General features: G+C 38.3%; 1 protein-coding gene across 2 annotated transcripts in view; it reads left to right on the forward strand.

The window, feature by feature from the left end:
• Positions 1 to 19,525, forward strand: part of LOC139442173 (exonuclease 1-like) — a 121,078-nt gene extending 101,553 nt beyond the window's left edge. For both annotated transcript variants that reach the window (XM_071222960.1, XM_071222961.1), the window contains 4 exons: positions 7,167 to 7,491; positions 8,563 to 8,959; positions 15,642 to 15,681; positions 19,013 to 19,525. In XM_071222960.1, the coding sequence (XP_071079061.1) occupies positions 7,167 to 7,491; positions 8,563 to 8,959; positions 15,642 to 15,681; positions 19,013 to 19,113 (863 nt within the window). In that variant the 3' untranslated portion in view covers positions 19,114 to 19,525. The remainder of the gene's footprint in view (positions 1 to 7,166; positions 7,492 to 8,562; positions 8,960 to 15,641; positions 15,682 to 19,012) is intronic.

Genomic DNA, 19,525 nt, shown 5'->3' on the forward strand with positions numbered 1-19,525 from the left:
TACACTTGCTTGTTCCCACCAAATTCTTCATGATGCTTAAGGGGGCAGTGATCTCTGACAATTCACCGGGACTGGTTGTTACCTTTGTTATTGTTTTATTCCTGGGGAATACACGAATGATATCCCAGAAACCTTGACCGTAAGCCCACTTGTCGTTTTTATTGATAGTAGAAGGGTGTATCTTCACATTGATCAACAGAATGAAATACAGATTTTTTAACTTATCCTTTCTCACTCTATGCATTTCTCCCTTCTTCTTTCAATCCTATGTGGAAACATGATTGAACAAGGTTTCCTTCTAAAAACAAATCATCAGAACACATCCCAGCATCACCATGGTCATGACCCATGCAAATGTAATCCTGTGCATAGCAACCTACACAATGTGATCACATGATTACCCCTGCCACATCATGGTCTTTCTCATCGCCTCCTCTGTTGAGACATGCATACATTTTAGTTTTTTGTGTGTGAGATACGTCCTCCTTGGTAATAACACCTACGATACATATTGAAGAAGATGGGAACAGCAAGGATAAATGCCCAGCCTGTGTAACTTGCAGATGTAACTCACGACCTTTGCTGTGTATCTTGTTGTCTTTGTTCTATGGGGGTGCCAGTGTTCTCACCACTCGGAGGAAGCCTTATGTATTACCTATGCAATGCCATAACATTGATTGGGGGTCTAAATGTCAGGACGTAAGACACGTGCCTTCCTCTGCTAAGAAGCCCAACATATTACCAAGTGTCCTCCACCCCACAGTAACAGCCGTGAAACCACCCCCTACATCTACCATACCATCCTCGTCTTTTATTTGTTTGTTGTTTATCTGTTTATGGCATGTCAGATAGCTCTCTTACTGATGACGTTCCCATCCTAAGCATACCAGCCATCTGATACAAGTGCACTCATTACCAGGCCAACATTAGAGTGACCTGCTCCCATGGACAGAAGCACAGTGAAGTCAAGGAGCGTTTGTCTACGCCAGCCTCGACAGTATCGACCGTCAACTCTCCCAGCATTCCCCAGCCATGAGTTGTGGGTCATCCAGCATCCCCTCCTCCGTTACAGTGAAACTACCTCCAGAATCCACCTTGCCTGCACTATTGGTGGTCAATGATGTCGTCAATGATGTCGTCTCAGACAGTTTTCTTACAGACAGTGTCTGTATTATACCGGCTCAATGCAGCTACATCGGACTTTCGCAGAATTCTCTCTTCCATCAATTTGGCCAAAGCTGTCTCTGATACACAAGATCATCTGCTGCCAGTTGTCTTTCGTCTCCAACTCCTTTGCATGATTTACATGTTTATGTTGATCGCTCTTCTCCATCCAACGTTACTGGCACTCCTCCATGAACAGTGATGAATAAGGCTTCCCCTGACACTGATCAAATGGGTTCACCCTCTACTAAGGATATACGGAGCACAGATCGATCTCGCGCTTCTACCTCGGATCTCTATTCCTAGAATAATATCATCATCCACGGAATACCGGAAGCTGCAGGCGATAAAAAATCAATGGCATGTGTTATCTGTCCTCAATGAACATGCTAAATTCAAAACGTGGCAACCATTGGACATAATATGTGCGCACAGACTCTGCGTTAAACGTGTAAATGCAAATCACCCTCACCCAATGATTGCTAAGCTACATTCGTCTGACGACAAAGTTCGTACATTGAAAGCGAGACCCACATTCAAGGAAGGGGGACTTGGTATTTCTAGTGACCGAACGTCACGTCAACGTCAACAGCTTCAGGCACTTAAGGGAACCAACACTTTCGGGTATTTCAAAGACGGTTGTTTGGTAACAAAACCCCGCACCATGGAAACAACATCAACAACGTTTAGCACTTCAAACACAACACGAGAAAGCCGATCTTTTCATAGAAGAACGGATAGAACAACAGTGTCACATGCTTCTATCAGCTAGGATATCGGCCGAGGCCCGGATAGTTTTTCACAAGATCCTAACACTATCAACACCGGTGTTACGTTAAACGCTGATTGTCCAAGCGAAACATTCACCTTTCTAAGTTGGAATATTAATGGACTTCTGAAACAAAATTGATGATGCTGATTTTATATCATACTTACAACAATTTAAAATAGCTTGTCTTGTGGAAACTTTTGTCGACTGTAGTTTTGATAATAACTGGTTAGTTGGTTATGATATCTATTATAGTCCAGCAATAAAATTATCTGACTACGGAAGGCTGTCAGGTGGTATTTGTGTATGTGTCCATCAATCTGTCAGTACATTTTGTAAGTTAATTAAATCAGATGTAGATAATCTCCTGTGCTTGAACATATCAAAAGTGTTACGTACAATTGACAAAAACGTAAACTTGCTATGTACATACATACCACCAGCTGGTTCAACGTATTATAACCATGTGGTTTCAAATTGCAGTATCGATCATCTTGAAGAGTTTATGTTAGATAATCAGTCGCAACTTAAAGATTCTATCAGTGTAGTCTGTGGAGATATGAATGCTCGTACTGGTCAACAAAACAATCCTCTAGTCAATAGAAAAAACGATTTTGTTCATAGTAACTGTTCATTCCCAGAAGATGAAAATGTATGTGTTGGAGATCGGAAATCCCATGACACCGTTATTAATAAATTTGGTCAGATACTACTAGATATGTTGTATACATTTCAGTTGTTCATTGTCAATGGGAGAGTGTATGGGGATACCCTTGGAGAATTTACCTATTGTGGAAACCAAGGTGCGAGTGTTAATGATTATTTTATATGTTCCCCCGATTTCTTCGATTATATTAAGATGTTGAATATTGGCGATCGTCTAGAATCTGATCATTTACCTTTGGAATTGACCTGTAAGTTCCCTCATATGAATCAAACACATACCAAACTAAAATATGAGGGTGTCACTAAGAAGAAACTAATATGGAATGACGAACTTTTGAACAACTTTCTAAGCAAACTACAATAAAGTATAACATATTTTAAACAGTTACTTCTAGATAAACTTGATAACAATATTGAGGGGGCAATTGATGACTTTGTTGAAATTATGCTAACTTCAGCAGCTTGTATGAGAAAAGAATTATAACTGAACATGTATAAAACTAAAACTTTTAATACTGGATGTAGAATTGCAAGGCGTAACGCCCGCAAAGCACTGTGAAGATTTAGAACAACCCGTACTAGTCTTGACAGAAAACAATATTGCGAAAGTAGGAATAAATATAAAAGTTGCTGTCGGAAATACAAATTCGATATGCGTAGACATAGACAAGACGAACTGAAAAAGTCCATTAACAACCCTTCTGCGTTCTGGAAAAAAGTACGATCTCTAAAGAATAGATCTTCTGCTACAGATAACATAACAAAGTCGCAGTGGCTTAGTCATTTTAAGAAGGTTTTTTCAAATGATGCAATATTCACTATGGCAACTGATGATATGCAAAATTATTTTAGTGAATGCTACACGGATGTTGATGAAGTTCTGCTAGATTCACCCATTGTTGAAAACGAAATATTAGATGCGATAAATCACCTCAAAAAGGAATTAGCAGCTGGTCCTGATGATGTAGTTATCGAAATGTTGAAATGTTCTAAGTTTGAAGTTATGCCTTTTCATCTGCAAATGTTTTAACAAGCTATTTGAAAATGGAGTCATGGTCATGTTCTATAATAATCCTCCTGCATAAAAATGGAGACAGGAGTGACCCAGATAACTATAGAGATATTTCATTAATGAGCATTTTAGGAAAAGTATTTACTACAATATTAAACAATAGAATTTCAAAATGGGCGACCCTGCGTGATAAGATTCCTGAATTTCAAGCTGGCTTCAGAAAAAGTTATTCCACCGTAGATCATGTATTTACACTTTATGCACTTATTCAAAAAACCTTGTCACGGCGTAAGCATAAACTGTATGTAGCATTTGTAGATTTTAAAAAGGCTTTTGATTCTGTCAATCGCTTTAAGCTATGGACATGTCTACGAAAAGCTGGTTTACGTGGGAAAATGTTTACTATTCTAAAATCAATGTATTCTAATGTGAGATGTGTTCGTTGTGGGGATAGTTTTAACAGATTTCTTTGATTGTCCTTTGGGCCTAAGACAAGGCTGTATTTTGAGTCCGATCTTATTTTCATTTTTCATTAATGAATTATATTACGAAATAGTGGGAAACATGGTATCCAAATGTTCCCAGATTGGATAGAAATATTTATGCTGCTTTTCGCAGATGATGTCATTCTAGTGTCAGATACTGTTACTGGTCTTCAAAGGCAATTAAATATTTTAAATACGTACACCAAAGAATGGAAATTATCTGTAAACTTGGAAAAAACTAAAATTGTGATCTTCAGAAAAGGTGGTCCAATAGCGTCGAAAAAGAGATGGTCATTCGATGGTCAGTTAGTCAATATAGTAGATCACTACTCATATTTAGGAATCTGGTTCTTACACACAATGAATTGGAAAAAATGTGCCCTTGACTTGTCCTTGCGTGCAAAGAAAGCTTTAATAAGTGTAAGGTCTATTTCTCATAAAGTGGGATCGATGTCACCTAATATCTTCTTTAAGCTTTTTGATACCCAGTTACAACCAATTTTATTGTATGGTTCTGAAGTATGGGGATTTCAACGTTATGACTGTTTAGAGAAGGTTCATTTATGGGTAGATACCCATTATATATTAATTCTCAGATCAGATGTTTAAAATACTGGTTTAAAATTCTTCATATGCATGAACAACATCTCCCCAAATTAGCTTATAACATGCTTCTACATTTATATACTTGGACATCGCATATAAGAAATCTTTTATTTTCGCATGGTTTTGGTTTTATATGGCTATGTCAGTCAGTTGGAAATGTAAATATGTTTCTTAATGAATTTCGGAATCGGTCTATAAATATGTTCTACCAAGAATAGCACTCCACTTTAGAGCATAGTTCACGTTATGAATATTACAAAACTTTCAAGACTTTACTTCCGCCAGAAATATATTTATCAGTACTCACTACGGAAAACTTCAGAAAACAGTTAATTAAATATCGACTTGGTTTGCTAGACCTATTTGTAAATGAAGGAAGAAAACTGTCCATTGAAAAAATGAAAAGAATTTGTCCATTGTGTAATCTAGAGATAGAAAATGAAATTCATTTTGTGTTTGTCTGTCCATTTTACAATGATCTCCGAAAGAAATATATAAAAGATTATTTATTAGCAATGTCACCGATAAACCCCTTTGTAGTTATGCTGACGACAAAGGACGAATCAAATATATTAAATCTTTCTCTTTATATTAAGCATGCATTAGCCAAAAGAAATGAATTAATCAAACAACGTGTGTAATCCCAATGTGTAACATATATAATTGTATCTACATGCGTAACTCTTTCTTGTATATGGGCCAGTGGCCTTTTGTACAATAAACTTCTTTGACTTTGACTTTAAATAGTAAATTGCGTGATCAGCACTTTAAGGATCTCTCACCTTAGAATTGCTTGTTTTGGGATCGACAGTCTGAGGGTCGTCTTTCCGGTTCGCAAGGTCACTCTTGGGATTGATGGTTGGGGGATTGACCTTCTTCGGGTCAATGCTCACAAAGGACACTACTGATTCATCATGTACTACTCCATGGTTACCCTTCTTTCAGTGGCATTTAGAAGTTGGAGTGATGAAGTAAGACGAGTTCTATGGATGAACGACTTCTTTATTACATCTTGATATTATTGGCATCACCCTTCCTTATCTACTTCATGGAAAAATCAGTCTGTCTCCGTTCATTTAATCTCTTGTTGAAGATAGACATTATCAAGGGAATGAAGATTGCCTGGATTTTGTTGTCCCATTTTTACTTGTGTGATCAACAGTGATGTGACTTTTCTTACTTAGTTACTGACATCACGTCAATCAACTTGCGTATGCAGAGGTCACATAACACATTCTACAGGGAACTGGCTGCATGTACACTGTCATCTCTTCAGAACTTGGGACGCCGTTTTTGTTTGTCTGCTATACAGTTCTCTGTTTTGTCACGTGATGGAAGTGTGTGAAGTATTTCACCAAGTGCTTTGCAAGACTGGTTTCCCTGCTCTTGAGCGCTTGCGATCATCGCCGCACTACAAGGCTTGTGCAGCCGTGTAAGAGAGAATACCCCATCCCATGGGGGTAAATTTTGCAACCCTCCACTACTACTACCACTACCACCACCCCTCTTCTCCTCCCCCCCCAAATACACACACAATCTTTCTGTCATTTTTAATGACACCCCCACCCTCCTTACTGTCATTGGTCCCCCTCCCCTAAAATAAATTACCAGTCCCTGCACGTAACTTTCTCATTCAGGTAGCTAGAGGAATGGGATTGTTTTGTTTGAAGGTGTCATTAGACGTGTGCTTTCTATAATTGATGTCACAAACAGCTGATCCTGCTGTAGAAAGTCACCATGACAACATCATTGCCGAATCCACGGCACAGTGTTAAGTTTCTGATGAAATTACTCGTGATCAGAAGTTTTATATTCCAACCCTCTATAACTTGAAACAACCCAGAGCACTAATCATCTTGCTCATAAGTCATGATTCTGGGTTCAAGTTGTTTTTCACTGGGGATGATTTTCCCCAACCAGATAGGATGTCATAACAGTGGAAATGCAGTTATACTTTCATTACATTAGTTAGAGGCAAGATAATGGTGCTGGGCTGTAGTAGGCATGTATTTCACCACACTGAAGGGGATATTAGTATCACACTGGAAGTGACAGGTGTATATGTATTGATTTCTGGGGACTTCTACAAATTTCAGGGAAGGGGTTTCTATGTTTGTAACTGCTTGCAAACACTTTTCTACTTAAAATAAGTGCTTTCATTGCATTATGGGCCGCTGAGATTTTAGTTTCACCATTTGTAGCAAGACAGGGCTTTTTCATGCACCATTTCCCATAGATTGCACTTCTTTTAGCAAAACATGAGAAAGCCATTGAACCATGCAACAAATGGTGCTTTGAATGCACAGCTTTTGGGACACATTGCCACAATGTGTAATCTGAGGTTTGTGTGCACATGACTTTGTGATGTCCGTTGGAACAATGCAGTAATTCTAGAGCTAAACTACTTGTGTGATTTAGACAATTGTTTGAGTCGCATCATAATTATTGCAAATATTATTTTCAGCTATTGAAAACCAGGACTTCAAGTCTGACAAGGAGTTGGCATCCATGTATGATGACAATGCATTTAATAAGAAGAAATCTAGATATGAAAAAGGGAGCCCAATGGACCAAAAAACAAATGACAATAGTAATTCTACTGTCTTTTCTGCACCTAAATCTCCTGTGAAGGATAGAAGCAGAGATGGCACAACTGCAGATTTTCACAGTATCACAACCCTTAAAGAAAACAAGCCTGGATCTTTCAAGAGGAACATGTTTGCTGTTCAGTCGTTATCCCACAGGTCCAAATTGGATATAAATGAACCGAGAAGTAAAGTTTACAGCAGGTATAATATGTTAGTTGATGTTCTGTACAATAGCATGTTCTTATCAGACTGCTGGGTTGAAAAGTAGAGCACCAGCTTAATTATTATCTCACCTGAACTGAAGGTGGTAATTTGTGACTTCAAATGTCAGTGTGTGTGTGTGTGTGTGTGTGTGTGTGTGTGTGTGTGTGTGTGTGTGTGTGTTTGTGTTTGTGTTTGTTGATAGATATAAGACTGTTGACTGTGCTATATAATATGTTAATTGATCTTTGGTGAACAGCAATCACTGATCAGTTGGAACTGGAACTGCTTTAAGGATTTTGTTGGAATTTGGCTGCCACCTTTGATTTTTCTAATGATTACAATACAAAGATTATTGACATTGAGATTATTCCTCCATTGACTTTTTCCAAATGATTGAAGGGAATTCTTTTGGCATGTCATGAATCATGCACACAGACAGAAAATAATCACAAAAACGTATGCGGTTACTTCTTTCTCAAAACCTATTCCTGCATTTACCCTTCCACTTGGTGTAAACCTTCCTTATGATGGGCTCCTGCTTGGAAAGGTTTTGGTCAAGATATATAGTGAAAGGTCCAGGTCAGCATTCCATTTTTTGTCAAACTAGTTATGTGATTGTGAGTTTCTCAGGCAAGGTTACCTCTACAAGCAAGGTCTTGTTTGTGACCATTGTGGACTATGGTTGTATTGCCAGCTACCATTGCACTTTTACTTTACAACCCTGACAATTATTTGTGTTTGGATCTTACACTGTTTTCTTGATTAAGGTCAAAATCTGCAAGGAAAGTTTTAGACTCAAAGTACATGGTAGTAATTTAAGACTTTAGAAGATTTGAGGAAATGGAAAGGGCTGCATCTGTTTTTATAAGTACTTGCAAACACCTCCAGTTCCTTTCTGGTTTTTGTCATAGGTCTTGTCATCCTGGGGGTATCTTGTGTCATGTTGATGTAATGCCTTTAAATACAGTAAATATGTTGTTTCTGATATACAGTATGTTCAATGAGGTAAGATCTAGAAATATTGCTATTTCAAAGTTTGGTTTAAAGATTTTTATATATTTGTTCCAGGTATTTTTCTTGCAAAGAAAAAAATGAAGTGGCACAAGAGCAAAGAAGTATTGAAAACCATAATCCTGAGACCCATTCTGATATACAGACATTGAATGATGACAACTTTCAGTCATTTCTACCTGCAGGCAGCAAACAGCAAAATGATTTGGTCTCATCTCACACAGAATCTGACGTTTCATCTTCGAAAAACTCTGTTTCTGTATTTAACTGGTCAAAGTCCAGTGGCACCAATCTGTGTTGTAAAGAACAGGATTGTGTGGTGTCAGGAGCACAAGAGGAAGACATTCATGAAAGGAAAACAAATGAGGATCTCCGTCAGAATGCCAAGAAATTGACCTCTTCATCATTGTTAAACAGAGGTGTATCATGGTCACCTATTCCCCGAAATTCACAGGTAATTTGTACACAAGGATCAAAGAAATATACTGGACATATACTATCGATCATGAAATTAATGTGACCTAATTTAAGTGTCCCTTGCTTGCAGTTCCCTTTAAACATATTAGCTCACCTTACTGAAAGTTAAGTAGATGAGCAGCACATTAAAGTTACAGGCACATGAAACCAACAGGTCATCAGCAGAATTGGGAGTAGGGCATGGGAATGTTTCCATTTTTTGTGGTGGCTCATTTTTTAGAGACTTCATTCAATTCATCAAGTTTTTTTTCTGGTAATCTCCAGAACATTGAGACAAGACTGATACTCAATGTCAAGGAGTAAACACACAAGCTGGAAGTTAAATTGAAAGCTCCATTATAATGAATTCATTTTATGCATAAAAAGAAATTCAGAACATTCAATGAGTGGTTTTATGCTGCTTTTAGCAATATTCCAGCAATATCACGGTGGGCGACACCGGAAAATGGGCTTCACACATTGTACCCATGTGGGGAATCAAACCCGGGTCTTCATGTGACAAGCCAACCAGTGTAAGATGAGAACAAAGTTTTCTATGTGAAATCTGTCATTTTACTACCTCACAACATAAACAGAATAAGTTATGTCAAGTTTGGTAAAGCAGACGAGGTGGCTTTTATGGACATTACTAAATTTCCCCATATGATAACTGAAATAAATTATCCTGCTTCAGACTGTTGAAAAAAAAGGAGAAATTGTCTGCCACAAAAGTGTACATAGCTGCAAGATGTTTTTTAAAGAAAAATTATTTAGGCTCATCAGTTTTAATCAAAAACATAAATTGGATTGCAGATGTATCTGAAAAAATATCTAGTCTCACACTCAGACACCCATAACCACAATCATCTTCATCCCAGAGACCTAGCTGTCATCATCATTATCATCCCCATCAGATGATTCATCTTCATCAGCATCCGTCTCATAGCCTGGCTTTGCTGTGAAAGTCTGGGCACATGTATGGCCCTTGTCACCTCTGTCAGTCTGTGTCCCTGCATCAGTGAGATTGGGAACAAGGAATATTAAGGCGAGTCTTCATCAATTTGGGTCGACTTGCACTCAGGCCATGCATTTGGCACTGGAATGGTCAAATGCATATGCATTGGACTGGGAAGTCACAATTCAAATCCCTCTGTGAAACAGTGATTATTAAGTATTTTAAAGGTTTCTTATTGTGAAATAACCAGCCAGAAAGTGATATATGTATGTATGGGTAAGACTTCCTCCTGTATCCCCACTAAAAAATTAATTAAAAGGATGGAGCCACAGTGAATAAATATTAACTTTTAGAGGGAGGATATGGGCAGAAGTCTTTCTGATGTATGGTAGAAACTGAGTTTATTAGTTCAAAATATAGTTTATTACATGATAATGATATTTGATACAAACAAATATTGCCAGATAGTCTGATACCTATTGTGTGGTGTACATGGAACTGTGGGCATCATGTATACAACATGGCTTACGCTCACACAGAGCCCAATGACGTAATACATATTCGTGTTAAGATTTATCAGATCTAATATCAGGAAGGGTGTCCCAAATTTTAGCCACATTATGAAAAGTAAAACAACCAGTGCAAATGGTAAGAAAATGGTCAAATTCAGTGCATTCATGATGACACCTGAGCTGTGAAGAGTTTCTAATCCGATTTTCAAAATGGCAGCTTTGGCAGGCATATTGAAAAACCATTTAAAAGCCATCATTCGTTATGATAAGGATCGGAAAGGCTCCGTGGTCTAGTGGATAGAGCGTGAGCCTAGGGAGTGGAAGGTCGTGGGTTTGATCCCTGACCACGTCATACCAAATAACTTTGAAAGAAGGACTGGTCGGCTCGGAGTCTGTATACTGTGTATGAGTAAGGATAAGAATTTATGGATGAACAACTTCTTTATTATACAATTAAGAGAGATGTTTCTGTGCAGGTTCTAACAATCAATAGTTTAAGATTTTACGAGCACTTCAGCCTCTGGCTATTTCGCACTCGGGGCAGACGGGTCATATATAACAATAAATAGTGGGAATAATGATAAACCTCTAGCCCAAAAAACTGTAAATGAAGGGGGATAAAGTAGGAGAGAAGAGAGGTTTGGGTTGTAGAGGCAAAGGGATGCCAAATGAGCTTGTAAAGTCCTACATTAACCAATGTAAATAGGCATAAAAAGCGATATAAATAATAATTAAAAAAAAGAAGAAGAAGATAGAGAACAGTTAAGCTGATATTCTAGTATATAATTAGAAAAAATAAATAATAGTAGAAGATAAAATAACAATGGATAAGGGTGGGTAGCCTAAGCTAATAAACTGGGGCCTAGCGCGGGGGGAGTGGATGAATGTCAGGACGCGGTGCGTGGGGAAGTGTCAGTGGTGTCCCTGACCTTGGGCGGGTGGCTGGATAAACGGCTATTGCTTTAGTGTGTCTGGTAATGGCGGAATTTGAAGTGTTGACGTCATAGAAGACAATCCGCGCTGAGAATTTCGATCCCGATCCGAATCTGAAAAGTTGCTGTTATAATGGAGATTTAGGCAGTGAATTTGTTTGGGATGGTCTAAGGTCTTGCTATTAAATTTGTTGCTTTAAGAAAGGTGGCTATTTGTAGATAAGTGGCTGGGGGGGTTGTTTGGTTTAAATAGTATGGTGATATTGTTTTTGTAGTTGGGAGGGAGGGAGTTGTATAGTGTTTGTTGTTGTTTATACTTGGTACAGATGTTGAATATGTCTTCTGTGGTGTTACAATGAGTGCAGTTTGGGTTTGGGTATCTGTTTTGTTTATGAAGTGTTTCGTTTAAATTGGTTTGGTTGCTATGTATTCTGTTTATAATTGTATCTGTTAGAATGGAGTTTGTATAGTTTTTGCATTTTGTAATTGGGGTGGTGAACAGTGTTATCCATTGTGATTTGCATTTTCGTATATTACCTTGGAATTTTTTTGTTTTATAGTGTGTTTAATTAATGTTTTTATTTCGGCCTTGCTTGTATGGAATTGTATTGTGGGGGACTGTTCATTTGTTGCTAATTTTGCTGTTTGATCTGTGATTTCATTTCCTGGTATGCCTGTGTGGCTGGGTACCCACACTAGTGTTATTGTTTTATTTACTGTATTTAGTTTTGAGTGGATGTTTATTATCTGGTTAATTAGGTCGGGTCTGGTTTTGAAGTGTTTGTCTACAATTTGTTGTATTGAATTTAGTGAGTCAGAGATGATAATGATTTTATTTTGGTTTATTGTTTCAGCTTGGTGGTATGCTTGTAATATGGCTAGTAATTCTGCTGTATTTGTGTTAGTGTAGTGGTATTTTTTAGTGATTGGTGAAGGCTGTGTTATGTGGATACCGAGCCCTGTTTTTTTGTTTTTGGTATTATATGATGCATCTGTGTATATGTGTGTGTGTTCCGGACAGTTGTCTTGAATGTAGTTGAGTGAGAGTGTACCTTTTTCTGTGTTTGTGGGTTTGTTGTGTTTTTTTAATGTTATGGTTAGGGCTGTGTCTGTTTCGGGGGGGGGGGGGGGGGGGGGGGGGGGGGGGGGGGGAGGGGAGGGGGGGGGGGGGTGGTCATGGATGTATGTATTGTTTGGTGGTGTGTGGATGATATGTTCTAGTTTGTAGGTTTTTATGAGATTGTATAGGTGGGTAATAAAAGGGGCTATGTGTTTATTGTTTTTGAATTTTTTGATGGTGGCAGGTCTAGCATTTTGATATTTCAGTGTTATTTGTTTAAGAATGCGGCCCCAGTCCAGTAGTTGAGTATTGATTGGTGTGGATTCAGTTGTATGGATGTGGTGCCTACAGGTTACACACAACCAAATGTTTTCCCATAGACTTCTATAGTAACGTTATGATTTTTTTAAAAATAACTAAGCATTCAACAGCTATTACCTGTACGTGTGTGCACAGTTTGGCCTTAGAGCAGCAATAAAAAAAATGAAAATTTTTATTGCATATATAAGGTTTGTGTGCGCACTTGTGATGTGTGCGAAATACGCATCAGTCGGAAAGCGCACATTAAATCTCCAAAGTAACTAACTAATTTGTGATGTCCGTGTGCGAAATACGCTACAGTCGGCAAGAGCACGTTAAATCTTCTACCGGTATATCAGTCAGACTTGTGATGTGTTACTTACTTACTTACTTACTTTGGAGATTTAACGTGCGCTTTCCGACTGATGCGTATTTCGCACACGGGCTTCATTACAGGTCGCCTTATACAAGGAGTATAGGATTTTGGGTTGATTTTTAAGGCGTGTACAGGGGGGTCGTCTTATACGTGGGGTCGCCTTATACACAGCGATATACGGTAGCTTAGCCAGCTCCTTTTCCGAGTACCGGAAGCTAAACACACCCTCCCCAGTTTCGCACCAAATGTCACCTACTTGAAAATAGCTGTGGTCACATTCAGCATAAGTCATCATGTTGAAAAAGACAGAACTAAATATAGAAAAACATGGTCAGTTTTAATAACTGGATGGATGTACATTTGAAAGACATAAAAATCTTACAGAATATCCTCCAATCACAGCCTGCAGATATCTCTCGATCTGCACTGAAGGCTCCCTACGAAAACCGCACTCTCCAAACTGGTACTGATTTGGTGTAGTAGAACCTGTAAGGATTTGTAATGTGTTTAGGGAGGTGCCAGCTCTGGTCCCCAGGGCTATCTTAAGTGCTTTATACTGTATAGAATTGAGCTTTTTTTCCCAGGTTTTCTGTTAAGGAGTGAAGGACCGGAGCAGCATAGTCTGTTTTTGCTTGTATAAGTGTTTTGTATATATTAATAAGTGTGTGTTTGTCAGCTCCCCAGTGAGAGCCGCTGATGGCGCTCATGAGGTTGATATCTTTTTGACAAGAATTGACCACATTATCAATGTGGGGATGTGAGATGTTGGTCAAATGTGACTCCTAAAATTTTGCTTCTTTTTGGAATTTAATAATTTCTTCATTAACTGTGAGTTTGGGTGTTAAATTTAGCATGTGGGATTTTTTGAATAATAAGCCGATGGTTTTTTGGTATCAATTTTGAACCCCCATTGGGAAGCCCAGTATTCTAGGTCCGAAAGGATGGGTTTGATTCTTTTTTCAATTTCTTTTATGGATGTTGATGACGTCCAGAATGAGATGTCGTCAGCGAATTTTGCTGTAGTTATGTTATTGGGGAGTTTTGGAAAAATGTCATCAATCATGAGATTAAATAGTGTGGGGGACAGGATGCTTCCCTGGGGGATGCCATTCTCAAGTGGATGTGGGTCAGATAGTGTGTTGTTTGTTTTTACTGTTATGTTTCTGTCGCTTAAGAATGAGTGAATGAAATTTAAAATTCTTCCATCTATGGCTTTGTCTAATAATTTTTGAATAAGGCCGTTGTGCCACACCATATCAAATGCTTTAGAAAAGTCAATAAATATGGCCACAGTGTATTGTTTTTGTGCTGTCTTAACGTCATGTTCCAAATTTAGAATGTGGTCTAAAGTGTGTCTATTGGCTGTGAAGCCGCTCTGGTCCTCTTAAAGTAGGCTATTGTTTTTAATTTTAAACTTTAGTCTGTTGTTAATTATGTACTGGAGATGTGAGAGAGATGGGGCGGTAAGAATCAGGGTCATTCGGGGGTTTCCCTGGTTTCAGAACTGGCACCACAAATGCAGTTTTCCATGTTTTGGGGAGATAGCGAGGTCCAAATTAGATTGTATAGTTGTAAGAGTAGTTTTTGAATTTTGATAGGGATGTGATTAAGAATGTATGTATAGCCTTGGTCACGGTTGATTGACGGCTGGATTCTTTTTGAAGTTGATGGCTTCTTGTAGTTTCCTGATTTTGAAGTCTTTGAGGTTGGTGGCGAGGGCTGTGGTGAAGTTGTTCATTCATAAATTTTTATCCTTACTCCAACTTCTAAATGCCTATCAAAGAAGATACTGTGTATTGTTGATATATTCATGTTAAACTGCAACATGGCATCTCAGTATGCTAGCACCATGCATAGAATCAGCATTACTCTGAACTCGTACACGCTCAAGCACTTGAACACTTTCGCACACACACATGTGCAATAATCTTGAATCCTACGCTAAAGCCCATTTCACCTCACCTATGATTAGGATCCCCCCTCTCCCACCTTTTCCCAGGTTGTTGTTTACTCTTCCCTGGATAGACTATAGAAAGCTACATTGGTTAGAGACAAAATTCTGGTCAGCTTTTGCTAAGGACTTATTTGAGTGTATTAACTGTCAAGCCCAGAGGACTCAGTAATAAAGTTGAGGTGTTGAATCGTGACTGTATATCCTACCAGAATAGAACTGACAGTTATGTGTAACAGGCAGCCTGCAATCTTTAGCTGTAATTGTTTGCATCCCCAGGGATTTGCAAATCTAAATTGTTTGCATCCATTCTCATTGTTTTTAAGGTAGAGGTATGAAACTTTCTGTTTCACGGTTATGTTGAATTAGAAGTGCATATTAACTTCTTGATTAGGGCAAATAGATGTATGGAGCCAAGTTGAGGGAACAAATATGAAAAACATCAGCTCTCTAATAGCAGAATCTTGGGGAGGTGGGTTTGCTTACTCTTGCTGTAATAGAGATAGTATTCTTGGAATTATTAACATTTATAATTTGAGTAATGCAAACTGAAACAGAAATCACAAGCTGAGAGTATGTCTGTTTTATTTTCAGAAATTGTCAGCACAAAAGGCCATGTCATCAAGTGATAGATGTAAGTATTTTCAGCTGTTGACCAGTATAACTAATAGGAACACACACTGCATGTCTCTCAGATGACATCTAAAGGACATCATGGTCTTAGTGATACTGTTGCATGAACTAAAGATTGTCCAATACAATATTTCTACTACTTCTTGGGACTAATTATTAAAATATTTTGATACACCTTTCATAGTTGTTTTCACAGCTGTGTTTGATCTGGGTGTGGAAAGCTTCAGATGGTATGTAATCACACCAACAGAACTTGACGATGGAATGATTACCACATCAATTATTCTATTGTCAACCGCAAAAGAAACGTCACCCCAAGTAACATTGCATGAAAAGTTGTCATTTTAATATCTGGGTAATTTTTGTCAAAGTTTCTGAAATTTAACACTACCTTGTCCGGAAAAATGAAATTTGATCATAAAAATTAATGCAGATGACGATATAACCAAACGCATCACAACAACGGCCGTTGAGTTCCGTGCAAATTGAAATGCACATGCATTCCCCCATTTTCTTGCCCTATAAAAATCAACCCAGATTGGATAAAATTCATTCGTTATTGAATTGCTACCACATGCCAAAGTTGACAAGAAATCAGCGACATCAAGCCTTTGGACAAGCTGGACAAGCTGGACAAACCGCCCGGCAAGTAGCCAATGCATTTCAAGTCCATGTAAGGACCATATACAGGCTCCAGCAACGGTATCAGACCACCAACACTACAGATGACCAACCATGTTGTGGACCATGGGGACACACCAGCGACACATTAGTGCGGACACCATGCGTCGACGATTGATGAGCAGACACCTCCACAGTCACAGGCCACACCAAGGACCCATTCTGACACCACGTGATCGCCAGGACCGTCTTCAGTAGGCAACACAGCATCAGCATTGGTGCCACCAGCAAGAGTCCTCTTCTCAGATGAGAGCCGTTACTGTATCGCAACAGCAGATGGCAGAGAGAGACAGTCTGGCGACGCCATGGGAAACGTTATTCAGATGCTTGTATTGTTGAAAGAGACTCGTGCTTGCAGTAACATACAGCTATACTGAAAGTGAATATACAATACCAACAGGTTATTTAGTATTTGATCTATTGCTGCTGCTGCTGCTGCTGTACGATGACCTGGCTTGAAGACCAAATCATTCATTATGTTTTTGAACTTTTTCTCCTATTCAACAGGAGGTTATTGTTTTGGCATCTCACTTGTTGCAGTGAACTTATGTCGTAACACTGTCTATCTATATTGAGATTTTATGTTTTTGACATCTCTGAAACCACAAGTTTGCATGTTGGATCAAGTAATAATTCCCCCCCCACTACTCAGTCATTTTCCCAGTTTCTTATCCATTTCTGCATGATATTCTGTAAACTTGTATGTGGTATGTAGAATTATATAATTATTTCATATCCTGACATTTCCTTTTCAACTTCGATCCTATTAACACAGAGTCCTTGAGTGATTTTGAGCAGCTAAATGAAGCATTGCTTAACAAGCGTCTGACAACCATTACAGAGGCAGTGGAAGCTTTTAATCTAGAACACATCTGGCGAAAGGGGTTGTTATGCTGTGGACTGGTTTTTCATACTTAACATAGAAAAACTTTACTCTACCATGACCATGTTGAACTCATTTACAGTTTTCTAGATGGCATTGTGGGAAGAGTTGCTCACAAGAGCGGAATGTCCAGCCAATAAAGCACTTCTGGAATCCAACCTGGTCACAACGCCTCATTTGTTTAAGGGCAAGCTCAAAACCATCAATCATTACAAGTGACAGAGAGGAGGCCACAGAGGGGATTGTCATCATGTACACTAGCCAGTATCAGGACTCCTAAGCTCTCGACCTAAACACACTCTCCATAGTTTTGGATGGGGACATTTTTTAATGACAGACCAAGGCATACAAAGAGTTGTAAGGAAAATAGAACGTACTAACTGCAGAGTTATACTCATGGCACCGGTATGGCCCGCTATGTTGGCGAATTATGGTTTGACTATAGAAAATCAGCCATTCTTCCTGGAAGATGTCAGAACTCCATGAGATTTATCTGTGCTATCGTCTGCATTGAATGATGAGCCAGTAGCACAGGGATTCCTTCTTCAGTCATTCAGAAACACAGCCTTTCTGCTGGCTGTGGCTACAGCAGAGTATCAGAAATACATGCACTAGATTCTTCTTGAGCTTTATATCTATCAGATCTCTTGCAGGTTTTGTGGCCAAGAACCAGTCTCTAGAACATAGACCTTACTCCATACCTGCTTTGGTTTTTGGTTATTCTGAATGTTTCAAGCAGGAAATCATGATATATATATTTAAACTAAGGAACTTTGTATCATCCTAGTTTACAACCTGTGACAACTTCTTTGGTAGAACTACTACATTTATTCACTTTCTATACCAATAGGAAAGGAGCAGAGTGGATTTTCAGAGAATATTTTGTTTTTCATGTCAAGTCTACTGTATCCGGCAAAGCAAATGTGCCAATGCAACTTTGAATCATGCCATTAGTATGTTATATTAATGTGCTTTTTAAGAGAAACCAGCTCAAACTTTAAGGCATCAATATACATGTATCTCCAATATCAAAATTGACCCTGACTCCATCAGCTGAAGAACAATCTCATTAAAATCAGATCTTAGTTCTCAGACCAACCTTGCACAAACTTTGACCGACCAATGGAATGACTGACAAGCAGTCGACATTAGCCAAACAGACAACACTAACTTCAAATTGGCGACTATGCTTCAAAACATATTTTGACAATTTCTCGATTAAAAATTTAAAACCTGAAGAATTCTGGAATGGCTAATAGATGGTCTAGATGCAGTCGTTAAGCCCGTAACTATCGTTCGGAATATCCCGTGTTTAGAAATCACATTCCGACCGTCACTTTCACTTTCATGATCTGGTAAGCGACACACTGGTTGGGCGGATGAAAGGTCGTTCTGACGTGACTCCTAATAGGATGTCGTAAGATCTTTGTTTAGCAGTAGTGAGAACGAAGATCTGATTTTAATGAGACAATTTGAAGAATCACTCACTGTCCACTAGAAAATATAACTGAAATTACCTTGTATTCTGTTGTAAATTGTTTCAAGATAAGGGAATATCAGGTGCATATCACTGAATTGAACAACTGAATCTTACTCTGGTTTGTTGATTAAATGAATTGATGCATTTGCTACATTTAGTTATTCTAATCTTTTGGAATCATTTTCAGATTATATCAATGAAATTGTGTCCCCAACATTCATCAAATCTTGGAAGTGTTTTGATTGATCACTAATCATAATTTCAATGTTTTGGTTTTTTTATTTGCAGTTGAAAAGGACTGTCGGGTATCAGGCTTGTTGAAGACCTCCAAGAGTACAAAACAGACAAATCTCAAAGAAATGTTTAGCATGTTTGCTTTCAAGAAGTAGATATGAAGAAAATATGCTGATTCCAGGTGCTGCAAAGATGAAAATTCATGAAGTCTTTACTTGAGAAAATCATGTGTAAGAATAGAGGATGTTTTTGTGAAGATAATCAGTGCATTATTTATTTCCATCAAGGCCTGATAGTGATCATTTGTTCTTACAAATTCTATACCAGTGATTACAAATTGCCATATTGAAAATGTCATTTTGTCAATAACTCAGAGATTGGTTTATTTAGATGGGGTTTCTTTTAATAGTGCCATGTCATGTCATTTGTCATCTTCTGATGACTCTTGTTCTAGCTGTTACTAATTTCTTTTAAGCATCCTTGGAACTCAACTTTAGCCACTTTTGGGTGAAAATGTCTTATATTCCAGAAGCTGTTATGATAACAATCATTTATGTTTATAGTATA

The sequence above is a fragment of the Haliotis cracherodii genome, unplaced genomic scaffold (genome assembly GCF_022045235.1).
Source record: "Haliotis cracherodii isolate W230 unplaced genomic scaffold, xgHalCrac1.p SCAF_5, whole genome shotgun sequence".
In the NCBI taxonomy this organism is placed as follows: domain Eukaryota; kingdom Metazoa; phylum Mollusca; class Gastropoda; order Lepetellida; family Haliotidae; genus Haliotis; species Haliotis cracherodii.